Source organism: Salmo salar, chromosome ssa29 (genome assembly GCF_905237065.1).
Source record: "Salmo salar chromosome ssa29, Ssal_v3.1, whole genome shotgun sequence".
In the NCBI taxonomy this organism is placed as follows: domain Eukaryota; kingdom Metazoa; phylum Chordata; class Actinopteri; order Salmoniformes; family Salmonidae; genus Salmo; species Salmo salar.
In genome coordinates this window covers 1,289,265-1,304,278 of record NC_059470.1, presented here as the reverse complement: position 1 = coordinate 1,304,278, position 15,014 = coordinate 1,289,265, and the positions used below count along the sequence as shown (strand labels likewise).

General features: G+C 42.4%; 1 protein-coding gene across 6 annotated transcripts in view; it reads left to right on the top strand.

Moving 5' to 3' along the window:
- Positions 1 to 15,014, top strand: part of LOC106590027 (neuropilin-1a) — a 132,168-nt gene that overhangs the window by 29,196 nt on the left and 87,958 nt on the right. For all 6 annotated transcript variants that reach the window (XM_014180515.2, XM_014180517.2, XM_014180516.2 and 3 more), the window contains one exon: positions 13,669 to 13,850. In XM_014180515.2, coding sequence (XP_014035990.1) covers positions 13,669 to 13,850 — 182 coding nt within the window. The remainder of the gene's footprint in view (positions 1 to 13,668; positions 13,851 to 15,014) is intronic.

The window sequence follows — 15,014 nt, the reverse complement described above, 5'->3', positions numbered from 1 at the left end:
ATTCCATCCTAACAGAAACTCAGAAGGTTTTTCATTTTACATGGAATAGAAACACCATAAATTTAATCAAGTAAATTAAGCAAGTACTTGTCAAAAGTTTGGACACACCTACTCGTTCCAGGATTTTTCTTAATATTTTACTATTTACTACGTTGTAGAATAATAGTGAAGACATCACAACTATGAAATAACACATATGGAATCAGTTAAGAACAAATTCGTATTTACAAGGACAGCCTACTCCTTCCTCCCCATCGGGGAATCGATCCGGGGTCTCCCGGGGTCTCCCGCGTGCCTGCATTTTGTAGTACAGACATGGCCTGCTCTCACTTAGGTAAGGAATTAGGCACTTTCCCACGTTTACTACAGTATGTATTGTAGGCTATGTTTACTTGTCAGACTGCACAGTAGCCTAACAAACAAAAGCAAAATCTGCAGAGCTGATTCTATTGGTTGCAAGAATTTTGTATAGTCATTTAAATAGAAAAATTCTAAGTTTTGAATCCGGTGTCGTGTGTCAATTCATAAACCATGTGCCATGGAATCGGTACATCGAAAATCTCTTCCCAACTATTTTGCAATTTATATGGAACAGCTGTCAATTTTTTGGTCCGTAAATGAAACTGGAATATATTTTTATTTATAACCAATTTTGGTCTTTAATGCAGGGCCAACAGACAAGTTCCTTACTTTTTCCCCTTCCACTTGCCTCTTCCATTTTTGCAGTAAAGCTGCAATTAGTTGGTTGTAATTTTGGGTAGAGCAGACATTTCAATGTCTGTGTTAGCTGCATGTGTGACATAACTCCACCAGTCCTATGTATGATATCATTTACAAAGATTATACCTTTTTTAAACATTTTATCGAAATCGTTTTTTTTTATCAATTAGTATATTTGAGTTTAACCACAATATTTGTTGTGTTATTTGTTCTGTCTTTTCAGGTGAATACAACTGAAATTACAACCAACTTGTGTAGCGAAATGCTTGTTTTTCTAGTTCCGACAGTGCAACAATATCTAACATGTAATCAAACAATTCCAAAACAACTACCTAATATACACAAATCTAAGTAAAGGAATACAAATATATACATATAAATATAAGAATGAGCAACGACAGAGCAGCATAGGCAAGATACAATAGAATGTATAAAAAACAGTATATACTGTACATATGAGATGAGTAATGCAAGATATGTAAACATTATGAAAGTGGCATTATTAAAGTGACTAGTGATCCATTTATTAAAGTGGCCAATGATTTCAAGCCTGTATGTAGGCAGCAACCTCTCTGTATTAGGGATGGCCTTGAGATAGAAGTTGTTTTTCAGTCTCTCAGTCCCAGCTTTGATGCATCTGTACTGACCTCACCTTCTGGATGGTAGTGGGGTGAACAGGCAGTGGCTCGGGTGGTTGTTGTCCTTGATCTTTTTGGTCTTCCTGTGACATCGGGTGCTGTAGGTGTCCTGGTGGGCAGGTATTTTTCCCCTGGTGATTCATTATGCAGACCGCACCACCCTCTGGAGAGCCTTGCGGTTGTGGGCGGTGCTGAACATGCACCCTTGTGGGGCCTCGGTTTTGAGGATCAGTGAAGTGGAGATGTTATTTCCTACCTTCACTACCTGGGGGCGGCCCGTCAGGAAGTCCAGGATGCAGGCGGGGTTGAGACCCATGGCCTCAAGCTTAATGATGAGCTCGGAGGGTACTATGGTGTTGAAAGCTGAGCTATAGTCAATGAATAGCATTCTTACATAGGTATTGCACTTGTCCAGATGGAATAGGGCAGTGTGCAGTGTGTTGGCGATTGCATTGTCTGTGGACCTTGTGGAGCGGTAAGCAAATTTAAGTGGGTCTAGGGTGACAGGTAAGGTGGAGGTGGAGGTGATATGATCCTTGACTAGCCTTTCAAAGCACTTCATGATGACAGAAGTGAGTGCTACTGGGCGATAGTCATTTAGTTCAGTTACCTTTGCCTTCTTGGGTACAGGAATAATGGTGGTCATCTTGAAGCATGTGGTGACAGCAGACTGGGAGAGTGAGAGTTTGAATATGTCTGTAAACACACCAGCCAGCTGGTCTGCACATGCTCTGAGGACGTGGATAGGGTTAACACGTTTAAATGTCTTACTCACGTTGGCCACGGAGAAGGAGAGCCCACAGTCCCTGGTAGCGGGCCATGTCGGTGGTACTGTATTATCCTCAAAGCGGGAAAAGAAAGTGTTTCGTATGTCTGGAAGCAAGACCTCGGTGTCCATAATGTGGCTGGTTTTCCTTTTGTAGTCCGTGAATGTCTGTAGACCCTGTCGCATATGTCTCGTGTCTGAGCTGTTGAACTGCGACTCCATTTTGTCTCTATACTGACATTTCGCTTGTTTGATTGCCTTGCGGAGGCAAAAACGACACTGTTTATATTCGGCCATATTCCCAGTCGCCTTCCCAAGGTTAAATGCGGTGGTTCGCTCTTTCAGTTTTGCGTCAATGTCGCCATCTATCCACAGTTTCTGGTTAAGGTAGGTTTTTATAGTCACAGTAGGTACAACATCTCCTATGCACTTCCTGATAAACTCACTCACCGAATCATCGTATACGTCAATGTCTGATTAGGATGAATAATATCTGACAAAAACGTTTTTAATTCTATGCGCTAAGTATTTAGCTAGACGTTTTTTGATTTTTATTTGGATTTCATGTAATGGACATACACAAAATAGTCCAAATTGGTGAAGTGAAATTGAAAAATTACACGATTCAAAAAAGTATAAAAAATAAAAACCGGAAAAGTGGTGCATGCATAGGTATTCACCCCCTTTGCTATGAAGCCCCTAAATAAGATCTGGTGCAACCAATTACCTTCAGAAGTGACATAATTAGTTAAATAAAGTCCACCTGTCTGCAATCTAAGTGTCACATCATCTGTCACATGATCTCAGTATATATAGAGTCATGGCCAAAAGTTTTGAGAATAACACAAATATTAATTTTCACAAAGTCTGCTGCCTCAGTTTGTATGATGGCAATTTGCATATACTCCAGAATGTTATGAAGAGTGATCAGATGAATTGCAATTAATTGCAAAGTCCCTCTTTGCCATGCAAATGAACTGAATCCCCCAAAAACATTTCCACTGCATTTCAGCCCTGCCACAAAAGGACCAGCTGACATCAAGATTCTCTCGTTAACACAGGTGTGGGTGTTGAAGATTGATGATTGACAATCATGCTGATTGAGTTCGAATAACAGATTGGAAGCTTCAAAAGGAGGGTGGTGCTTGGAATCATTGTTCTTCCTCTGTCAACCATGGTTACCTGCAAGGAAACACGTGCCATCATCATTGCGTTGCACAAAAAGGGCTTTACAAGCAAGGATATTTCTGCCAGTAAGATTGCACCTAAATCAACCATTTATCGGATAATCAAGAACTTCAAGGAGAGTGGTTCAATTGTTGTGAAGAAGGCTTCAGGACGCCCAAGAAAGTCCAGCAAGCGCCAGTACTGTCTCCTAAAGTTGATTCAGCTGAGGGATCGGGGCAGCACCAGGCAGCACCAGCAAAAGGTACAGGGATTGGACTGCTGAGGACTGGGGTAAAGTCATTTTCTCTGATGAATCCCCTTTCCGATTGTTTGGGGCATCCGGAAAAAAGCTTGTCCGGAGAAGACAAGGTGAGTGCTACCATCAGTCCTGTGTCATGCCAACAGTAAAGCATCCTGAGACCATTCATGTGTGGGGTTGCTTCTCAGCCAAGGGAGTGGGCTCAATCACAATTTTGCCTAAGAACACAGCCATGAATAAAGAATGGTACCAACACATCCTCCGAGAGCAACTTCTCCCAACCATCCAGGAACAGTTTGCTGACGAACAATGCCTTTTCCGGCATGATGGAGCATCTTGCCATAAGGCAAAAGTGATAACTAAGTGGCTCGGGGAACAAAACATCGATATTTTAGGTCCATGGCCAGGAAACTCCCCAGACCTTAATCCCATTGAGAACTTGTGGTCAATCCTCAAGAGGCAGGTGGAAAAACAAAAACCCACCAATTCTGATAAACTCCAAGCATTGAATATGCAAGAATGGGCTGCCATCAGTCAGGATGTGGCCCAGAAGTTAATTGACAGCATGCCAGGGACGGATTGCAGAGGTCTTGAAAAAGAAGGGTCAACACAGCAAATATTGACTCTTTGCATCAACTTCAAGTAATTATCAATAAAAGCCTTTCACACTTATGAAATGCTTGTAATTATACTTCAGTATTCCATAGCAACATCTGAAATAAATATCTAAAGACATTGAAGCAGCAAACTTTGTGGAAATTATTTGTGTCATTCTCAAAACCTTTGGCCACGACTGTACACCTGTTCTGAAAGGCCCCAGAGTCTGCAACACCACTAAGCAAGGGGCACCACCAAGCAAGCAGCATCATGAAGACCAAGGAGCTCTCCAAACAGGTCAGAGACAAAGTTGTGGAGAAGTACAGATCAGGGTTGGGTTATAAAAATTATCAGAAACTTTGAACATCCCGCGGAGCACCATTAAATCCATTATTAAAAAATGGAAAGAATATGGCACCACAACAAACCTGCCAAGAGAGGGCCGCCCACCAAAACTCACAGACCAGGCAAGGAGGGCATTAATCAGAGAGGCAACAAAGAGACCAAAGATAACCCTGAAGGAGCTGCAAAGCTCCACAGCGGAGATTGGAGTATCTGTCCATAGGACCACTTTAAGCCATACACTACACAGAGCTGGGCTTTACGGAAGAGTGGCCAGAAAAAAAAACATTGCTTATAGAATAAAATAAGCAAACGTTTGGTGTTCCCCAAAAGGCATGTGGGAGACTCCCCAAACACATGGAAGAAGGTACTCTGGTCAGATGAGACTAAAATGTAGCTTTTTGGCCATCAAGGAAAACTATATGTCTGGTGCAAACCCAAAACCTGTCATCACCCAGAGAATATCATCCCCACAGTGAAGCATGGTGGTGGCAGCATCATGCTGTGGGGATGTTTTTCATCGGCAAGGACTGGGAAACTGGTCAGAATTGAAGGAATGATGGTGCTAAATACAGGGAAATTCTTCAGGGAAACCTGTTTCAGTCTTCTAGAGATTTGAGACTGGAACGTAGGTTTGGAATGGCCTAGTCGAAGGCCAGACTTCAATCCAATTGAGAATATGTGGTATGACTTAAGGATTGCTGTACACCAGCGGAACCCATCCAACTTGAAGGAGCTGGAGCAGTTTTGCCTTGAAGAATGTGCAAAAATCCCAGTGGCTAGATGTGCCAAGCTTATAGAGACATACCCCAAGAGACTTGCAGCTGTAATTGCTGCAAAAAGTGGCTCTACAAAGTATTGACTTTGTCTTATTTCTTGTTTGTTTCACAATAAAACATATTTTGCATCTTCAAAGTGGTAGGCATGTTGTGTAAATCAAATGATACAAACCCCCAAAACATCCATGTCAATTCCAGGTTGTAAGGCAACAAAATAGGAAAAATGCCAGGGGGGGTGAATACTTTCGCAAGCCAATGTAATTGCATTAAGAAGTTCCTCCTTTATAATTTGTCCTTCACATTAGTCTTTCTGTACAGATGTTAATTTTACATTATTAATAGGGAAAAAAATACATACATTTATCTTTTGTTAGTGGAGTTGGAGGAGACTGAAACGAAAACATATGCTTTACTTCCTCTTTCTAAATATTGATTGGTGAATCATGGGTGACTCCATCATTTGTAACAAGTGTCAGTAAATCATTTTTGGTAGAAAATTATTGAAGATTGAAAAAGAATGCATCGGTGCATTTTTCCCAATATTCCATCCAGTTCGCTTTATTTTTATAACATTGGATCTGGATCTTTATTGAATATGTTCCTCCATTTCTTTTTGTTTTCCTCTAACCTTACTCTGAGACTCCATGGTACAGTTCTTATTGCTATCTGTCTGTACTGTTAGTCCTTCCATTTCCTTTGTAAAAATGGACTCTTTTGACCTAAATTGCTTTTGTTTTATAGTTAAATACTGAATTGCATGGCCTCTAAAGGTACATTTAAAAATGTCCCATACAATAAGGGGATCTACTGTACCTATGTTATGTCAGAAAAGGTCAGTTAAAAATTATTCTGTTATCATCCAGTAGGCTTTGATTCAATTTCCAATATCCTCGCCCACGTGGAAATTCTGTAAGAGTAACATTTATGCTAATTATGTGATGGTCCGTCCGCATTCTGTCCCATATCAACACTTTTTTTTACTTGACATAAAAATTACATAAAAAATTAATCAAGACGACTAACTTGATTAAGCCTCCGCCATGTACAGTTGAAGTCGGAAGTTTAGATACACCTACGTTGGAGTCATTAAAACTCGTTTTTCAACCACTCCACAAATGTATTGTTAACAAACTATAGTTCTGGCAAGTCGGTTAGAACATCTACTTTGTGCATGACACAAGTAACTTTTCCAACATTTGTTTACAGACAGATTATTTCACTTATAATTCACTGCATCACAATTCCAGTGTGTCAGAAGTTTACATACACTAAGTTGACTGTGCCTTTAAACAGTTTGGGAAATTCCAGAAAAGATGTCATAGCTTTAGAAGCTTCTGATAGGCTAATTGATATCATTTGAGTCAATTGGAGGTGTAACTGTGGATGTATTTCAAGGCCTACCTTCAAACTCAGTGCCTCTTTGCTTTACATCATGGGAAAATCAAAAGAAATCAGCCAAGACCTCAGTAAAAAAATGTAGACCTCCACAAGTCTGGTTCATCCTTGGGAGCAATTTCCAAACACCTGAAGGTACCATGTTCATCTGTATAAACAATAGCATGCAAGTATAAACACCATGGGACCACGCAGCCATCATACCGCTCGGGAAGGAGACGTGTTCTGTCTCCTAGAGATGAACGTACTTTGGTGAGAAAAGTGTAAATCATTTCCAGAACAACAGCAAATGACCTTGTGAAGATGCTGGAGGAAACAGGTACAAAAGTATCTATATCCACAGTAAAACGAGTCCTATATCGACATAACCTGAAAGGCCGCTCAGCAAGGAAGAAGCCACTGCTCCAAAACCCCCATTAAAAAAAACAGACTATGGTTTGCAAATGCACATGGGACAAAGATCATACTTTTTGGAGAAATGTCCTCTGGTCTGATGAAACAAAAATAGAACTGTTTGGCCATAATGACCATTGTTATGTTTGGAGGAAAAAGGGGGAGGCTTGCAAGCCGAAGAACACCATCCCAACCGTGAAGCACTGGGGGTGGCAGCATCATGTTGTGGGGGTGCTTTGTTGCAGGAGGGACTGGTGCACTTCACAAAATAGATGGCATCATGAGAAAGGAAAATGATGTGGATATATTGAAGCAACATCTCAAGACATCAGTCAGGAAGTTAAAGCTTGGTCGCAAATTCGTCTTCTAAGTGGACAATGACCCCAAGCATACTTCCAAAGTTGTGGCAAAATGGCTTAAGGACAACAAAGTCAAGGTATTGGAGTGGCCATCACAAAGTCCTGACCTCAATCCTATAGAAAATGTGTGTGCAGAACTGAAAAAGCGTGTGCGAGCAAGGAGGCCTACAAACCTGACTCGGTTACACCGGATCTGTCAGGAGGAATGGGCCAAAATTCACCCAACCTATTGTGGGAAGCTTGTGGAAGGGTACCTAAAACGTTTAACCCAAGTTAAAGAATTTAAAGGCAATGCTACCAAATACTAATTGAGTGTATGTAAAGTTCTGACACACTGGGAGTGTGGTTGAAAGAAATAAAAGCTGACATAAATCATTCTCTACTATTATTCTGACATTTCACATTCTTAAAATGAAGTGGTGATCCTAACTGACCTAAAACAGTGCATTTTTACTAGGATTAAATGTCAGGAGTTGTGAAAAACTGAGTTTAAATGTATTTGGCTCAGGTGTATGTAAACTTCCAACTTCAACTGTATATCTCACTAGGTCAGGGTATTTAAGCCTTCATATATCCACAAATTCCAATGTATCCATGACATTCATTATTTCCTTAAGTGCATGAGGAGGATAGTTTGTAGTGTGATTTCCTTTATGGTCCATTGATGTATTTAAAACTGTATTATAATCTCCTACTGTAATAATAGTCTTGTGTTGCTTGTCGGGTTGATAAATTATTATATGTATTTTCAAGGAAGCATGGATAATCATTATTTGGACCGTAAAGGTTAATAACCCATATCTGTTTATGGTCCAATAACATATTTAAAATCATCCATCTACCTTGCGGATCTGTTTGGACAATTTGCACATTTGTATCAAAATGACTGTTAATTAATATCATCACCCTATTTGAATTTCTTTGCCCATGGGAGAAATATACTTCGCCCCCTAATCCTTTTCCCACAAAACTTCATCTAAAATTGTTAAATGAGTTTCCTGTAAGCAATACATATTACATTCCTTCTCTTTTAGCCAGGTAAATACTGATTGTCTTTTCTTATAATCTGCTAAGCCATTACAATTATAACTGGCTATACTTATTTCACCAATTACCATAATGCGACACAAGTTTTAATTATATTTATCACAATATATGTTTGTAAACGTACCATTAAAAAGTAACATGAGTATCCATATAGCTGTACCATGATATATGCATTGCTAAGTAAACCCCCAAATGGTCCCCACTATTCCACCCCCTAAAACCCCTTCTCATCCCGAGTTGGGTTGTCATCCCATTGACCGGCAGACCACCCCTGACCCCCCAGATCCCATGGGCCCCCGAGAGACCGGGACCCATCCTTCAAAAAGAGCACACAGTGCCACCCACAGAACAGAAGCAGATCAACCGCCAAAATCATTTCCATCGCCCTCACCTCAATTTGTATAATATAGATATTAAAATGTATATATATATACTGCTCAAAAAAATAAAGGGAACACTTAAACAACACATCCTAGATCTGAATGAAAGAAATAATCTTATTAAATACTTTTCTCTTTACATAGTTGAATGTGCTGACAACAAAAACACACAAAAATAATCAATAGAAATCCAATTTATCAACCCATGGAGGTCTGGATTTGGAGTCACACTCAAAATTAAAGTGGAAAACCACACTACAGGCTGATCCAACTTTGATGTAATGTCCTTAAAACAAGTCAAAATGAGGCTCAGTAGTGTGTGTGGCCTCCACGTGCCTGTATGACCTCCCTACAATGCCTGGGCATGCTCCTGATGAGGTGGCGGAGGGATCTCCTGAGGGATCTCCTCCCAGACCTGAACTAAAGCATCCGCCAACTCCTGGACAGTCTGTGGTGCAACGTGGCGTTGGTGGATGGAGCGAGACATGATGTCCCAGATGTGCTCAATTGGATTCAGGTCTGGGGAACGGGCGGGCCAGTCCATAGCATCAATGCCTTCCTCTTGCAGGAGCTGCTGACACACTCCAGCCACATGAGGTCTAGCATTGTCTTGCATTAGGAGGAACCCAGGGCCAACCGCACCAGTATATGGTCTCACAAGGGGTCTGAGGATCTCATCTCGGTACCTAATGGCAGTCAGGCTACCTCTGGCGAGCACATGGAGGGCTGTGCGGCCCCCCAAAGAAATGCCACCCCACACCATGACTGACCCACCGCCAAACCGGTCATGCAGGAGGATGTTGCAGGCAGCAGAACATTCTCCACGGCGTCTCCAGACTCTGTCACGTCTGTCACGTGCTCAGTGTGAACCTGCTTTCATCTGTGAAGAGCCCAGGGCGCCAGTGGCGAATTTGCCAATCTTGGTGTTCTCTGGCAAATGCCAAACGTCCTGCACGGTGTTGGGCTGTAAGCACAACCCCCACCTGTGGACGTCGGGCCCTCATACCACCCTCATGGAGTCTGTTTCTGACCGTTTGAGCAGACGCATGCACATTTGTGGCCTGCTGGAGGTCATTTTTCAGGGCTCTGGCAGTGCTTCTCCTGCTCCTCCTTGCACAAAGGCGGAGGTAGCGGTCCTGCTGCTGGGTTGTTGCCCTCCTACGGCCTCCTCCACGTCTCCTGATGTACTGGCCTGTCTCCTGGTAGCGCCTCCATGCTCTGGACACTACGCTGACAGACACAGCAAACCTTCTTGCCACAGCTCGCATTGATGTGCCATCCTGGATGAGCTGCACTACCTGAGCCACTTGTGTGGGTTGTAGACTCTGTTTCATGCTACCACTAGAGTGAAAGCACCGCCAGCATTCAAAAGTGACCAAAACATCAGCCAGGAAGCATAGGAACTGAGAAGTGGTCTGTGGTCCCCACCTGCAGAACCACTCCTTTATTGGGGGTGTCTTGCTAATTGCCTATAATTTCCACCTGTTGTCTATTCCATTTGCACAACAGCATGTGAAATGTATTGTCAATCAGTGTTACTTCCTAAGTGGACAGTTTGATTTCACAGAAGTGTGATTGACTTGGAGTTACATTGTGTTGTTTAAGTGTTCCCTTTATTTTTTTGAGCAGTGTATATATTTAAAAAATTATCCTTGTCTAATTTCCATATTTAGAAATGAATATTTCTAATAAGGTAGGTAGTTTATGCAAAGGAGTGTTACCTCCTACCAGTATTGCCATTACAAAAGATATGTTTTGGCAAGCAATTATTGTTTTTGCAAACAATTATTGTGATTAATCCTATATTGTCCCTAACATTTTTAATCCCTCACAACAGTTGTGAGATACACACACACACACACACACACACACACACACACACACACACACACACACACACACACACACACACACACACACACACACACACACACACACACACACACACACACACACACTCTCATACACACTCTCATACACACTCAACCCTTTTCCCCCACAAGCAACTATACATTCAAACGCTTAACTGTTGCGCCATCCCAGGGCCCGACTCAAGAAAGGCCTTGATTTACGAATGCATATACAGCTGCAGCTGTATGAGAAGGCATGCGAAATTGAGCAGAAATGGGGAGATTTGTTTAACCATTGTCACGTCCTAGGTGATGGAGATCAGATATACCCCTTTCCCCCTGTAAGCACCCACAAGCGGTCCCCCGTTGGACCAAAATTCCCAAGCATCTCTGTGCAGTCAGACCTTTAATGATTTTGTGCCACCAGGGCCACAATAATATGCCCCCTCTCTTAATGGCCGAGTGTGACCCCGTCCCCATGGGTTACTGCAGCTAGTGTTGCCAGCACTGCTACTGCCTGGGTGAGGGCACCCCACCGGAATCCCCACCGGCTAGGTACAAGGTCGTCAAGGTTCTTATTAGCAGGTTTGAGAATTTCCTTGTATATAATTCTCCCATCAGGGGGCTTTGGCTGTGTCGGACCAACCCTGCCAGGCAGGCTCAGAATCTTGAGGGGGTGGTACTGCTTTAGTAGGTCTCTGACCACATTCATCTTTCTGATTTGGCTGCGTATAGGCTACTTACAGTAGGCCTATAAAACAGATAAGGACTTCTCCTTTGTGTATAGGTCTCTCAGGTGGGTGTCTAGTGGTATATAGTTGGGGACCATTCCATCATGCTAGGACAGTATATAAATAAATATTAATAATTTATTTTAAAATGTCTATCCCATATCTGCACAAAATTGATGTCCATTACAATCTATACAATAATTGGAATGCATTATTTGTCACCAGTACCTGAAAACATGTGAATAAAACTGTAAATACATTATGCTCCATATATACAGTGCATACAGTACATACATACATGCATTCATACTGTATGCTACAGTAGAAACGACAACACAATATACAGAAAATAATGGCACTTACTTTGATAGAAACTCACACATGTCCAAAGTTATTATTTATAAAGAAAACAACAAGCAAGACAATGCTTGCGCCAGCCAGAAAATGTGCCACTTCATGCAAAACTGCGCAAATGTCTGCACATTGGTGAAGTGTGTGGGCTCTCCTCAAAGAGAGACGTTTGTCTGGGCTCACTTAAAGCCTCAAACATAAATTGTCCGCAACGCTGAAATGGGCTACTTTATGCGAATTAATGAGGAGGTGGAACGCACCTCAATTCAAACTGTCGTTAGAATTCTTTTTTAAATTGGCAAGTTGAAACATAGCCTATAGACAATTAACAGGCAGCGTGTGTTAACTGTCCTGTTGCGTAACAATCACGTTTTGGAACAGTGAGTGTATTCTAACATCACGTGTATAAAACAACTCATGCTAGGGCGACCGTTAGAGATATTCAGAAATCACGTATGAAATGGTTAAATGTGCTTTTAGAGGCCATGCAATTCAGTACTCAGCTCTTAAACAAAAAGCAATTTAAGTCAAAAGAGTCCATATTAACAAAGGAAATAGAAGGTCTAACAGAACAGATAGATAGCAATAAAAACTGTACCATAGAGGCTCAGAATAAGTTAGAGGAAAAACAAAAAGAAATGGAGGAACTTATTCAAGAAAGATCAAATGTAATATATTATCAATGCTGCTTGAACCCCTAATAATGAACAGGAACAAATACAATACGGTTTCACCAGTTTCGCTGCTTGAACCCCTAACAAAGCATGGATGATTAATTTCTCCTGCACTGCAGACACACACACGTACATGCAAAGGTATACACCGCATACTGACTTTTCAGCCCAGATCCCCATGGGCTGTGTTCGTTCAGGCCACCCTGGTTGGCCAACGGATCAGATTCACATTGCCCTCTTCACTCCATCTTATGTTACACACACGATGTGTAAGTGCATTGGCTCCCGTTGTTACCCGTGCACATTCTGAAGGCGATTTCCTCCCTTGGTCTTAAAGCTTCGTGCTGACTCAATTAGCCAGTTCCTCATGCCAATAGCCCTGGATCTGAAATTCCATTTGAGTTGTGTGTGTGTGTGTGTGTGTGTGTGTGTGTGTGTGTGTGTGTGTGTGTGTGTGTGTGTGTGTGTGTGTGTGTGTGTGTGTGTGTGTGTGTGTGTGTGTGTGTGTGTGTGTGAGTGTGTGCATGTGCATGAGCTGCAATCCCATAGCTGCCACCTGATTGCGTTAACACGTGCGTCTGGTGGTCTCCCTGTACCTGGAGTATAATACGATCACTGACATTAAATATACTCAGATACACACAGACACACACACAATGCCAGACGCCACAGAAACACATATAAACCCCACACACACTTCTCTCTTTAGGCATCGGCTCTTTTACAGGGAGAAGACAGCTATTCAGCTGCACTGACAGTCTCGACATAGCTCCAACACACACTCACAGCTCCTCTAGACCAGTTTTATGTAAACCTAGACTCCGTACAGCTGGGAGTCATTGTGATAGAATCTATGCAGTGTCCGCATTGTCTAGCTAACAACATGGAGCTGTGCCACGTGGAGGAAGTATGAGTAGGCTAACCAACCTGCCCACCTGATCTTGGATTTATCCTGTAGACCTCATTACCACCAGAGCATGTTTTTTCTGCATTATGGAGGATCACCTATCAAAACATGAACTTGGTTGTTGTTTCCAACTTATTGTGTGTGTGTGTGTGTGTGTGTGTGTGTGTGTGTGTGTGTGTGTGTGTGTGTGTGTGTGTGTGTGTGTGTGTGTGTGTGTGTGTGTGTGTGTGTGTGTGTGTGTGTGTGTGTGTGCATAAAATATCTAATACAACAACAGGTCCCTGACAGGTACTCACTCCCCCTCTCTGTCCAGGTATGACTATGTGGAGGTACGTGACGGCGTGGACGAGAGTGGGCAGCTGGTAGGGAAGTACTGTGGGAAGATAGCCCCATCACCCGTGGTGTCTTCTGGGTACCAGCTCTACATCAAGTTTGTGTCCGACTACGAGACCCATGGAGCAGGCTTCTCCATCCGCTATGAGGTCTTCAAAACAGGTGAGAGGAGAAAGAGTGAATGGCAGACACACACACAATCACAAAATATCATCACACACACAAGTACACACACAGCTCGTAAAGTAGCAACAATGTATTTATGGTACTTCTAAGACTTGCTGTAGTTATAGACATATGATGATATCTGTTCATCCAGACATAATAATGTCCCCTTTCTCTGTTTATGTGATGCTACATCATCACGGTTAAGTGGAGAAAGTGAGTCACCAACATGAATGAAGGAAGTGCTTTCTCCTCTTCCTGCTCTTGATAAGCTCAATTCATACTCATATATTCCGTTGCGGTAGCATAGTGCTTATTATGCAGACGATCAGATGAACCGATAATGTTGTCCAACCCTGAGAAGTATCCTCAACAATAAAATCTCACAAAAAAGACCACAGACGTGTCCCTGCTGAACTCACCAAGCAGCCTTATTTTCACAAATACACTCCGGGGATATTCTTATTTCTTATCTGAAGAAAATAAAATAAGAGGGAAAGCTTCCTGTTGTTGGCTTGACTTCCTGACTGTGTTTTGTGTTTATGGCTGCCATGGGACAGGGGAGTAGGACACAGACAGGTGCAACAGACAGCGGACTCCACTCTGATTAATTAACCCTCAGCTAGTCTATGGGACAACTCAGAGTGACCCACAGAGAAGACGGATGCCCTGACAGGGCCCTCTTTTTAATCTCAGAAGTGTGTGTGTGTGTGTGTGTGTGTGTGTGTGTGTGTGTGTGTGTGTGTGTGTGTGTGTGTGTGTGTGTGTGTGTGTGTGTGTGTGTGTGTTTGTGTGTAGAGGTAGTGTGTGTTTGTGTGTGTAGGGGTAGGGTGTATGTGTGTGTGTCTGAGGGGATGTCCCTTTGATCTGATGTATTTGCGTGACACACACATCTCCCCACACTTCAGTGAAGTGCAGCATTCCCTCTTGATGATGCGGTTAAATTGTGCACCCCACATTCATCTCCTGATGAGGTATTTCCCAGTCTCATCCATTAAAAGGGCTGATTATAAATTAGTTGTGTTCGGGCCCCTGGGCTATGAGGGATGGGTGAAAGAAGTGCTGAGTGCAGGGTGTTGAGATATGAAGAAATATGGATCCCCAGATGTGTTGTTAGTAAGAGGGGATGCACCAAGGGGTAGCCAGCTGGAGACACAGCCC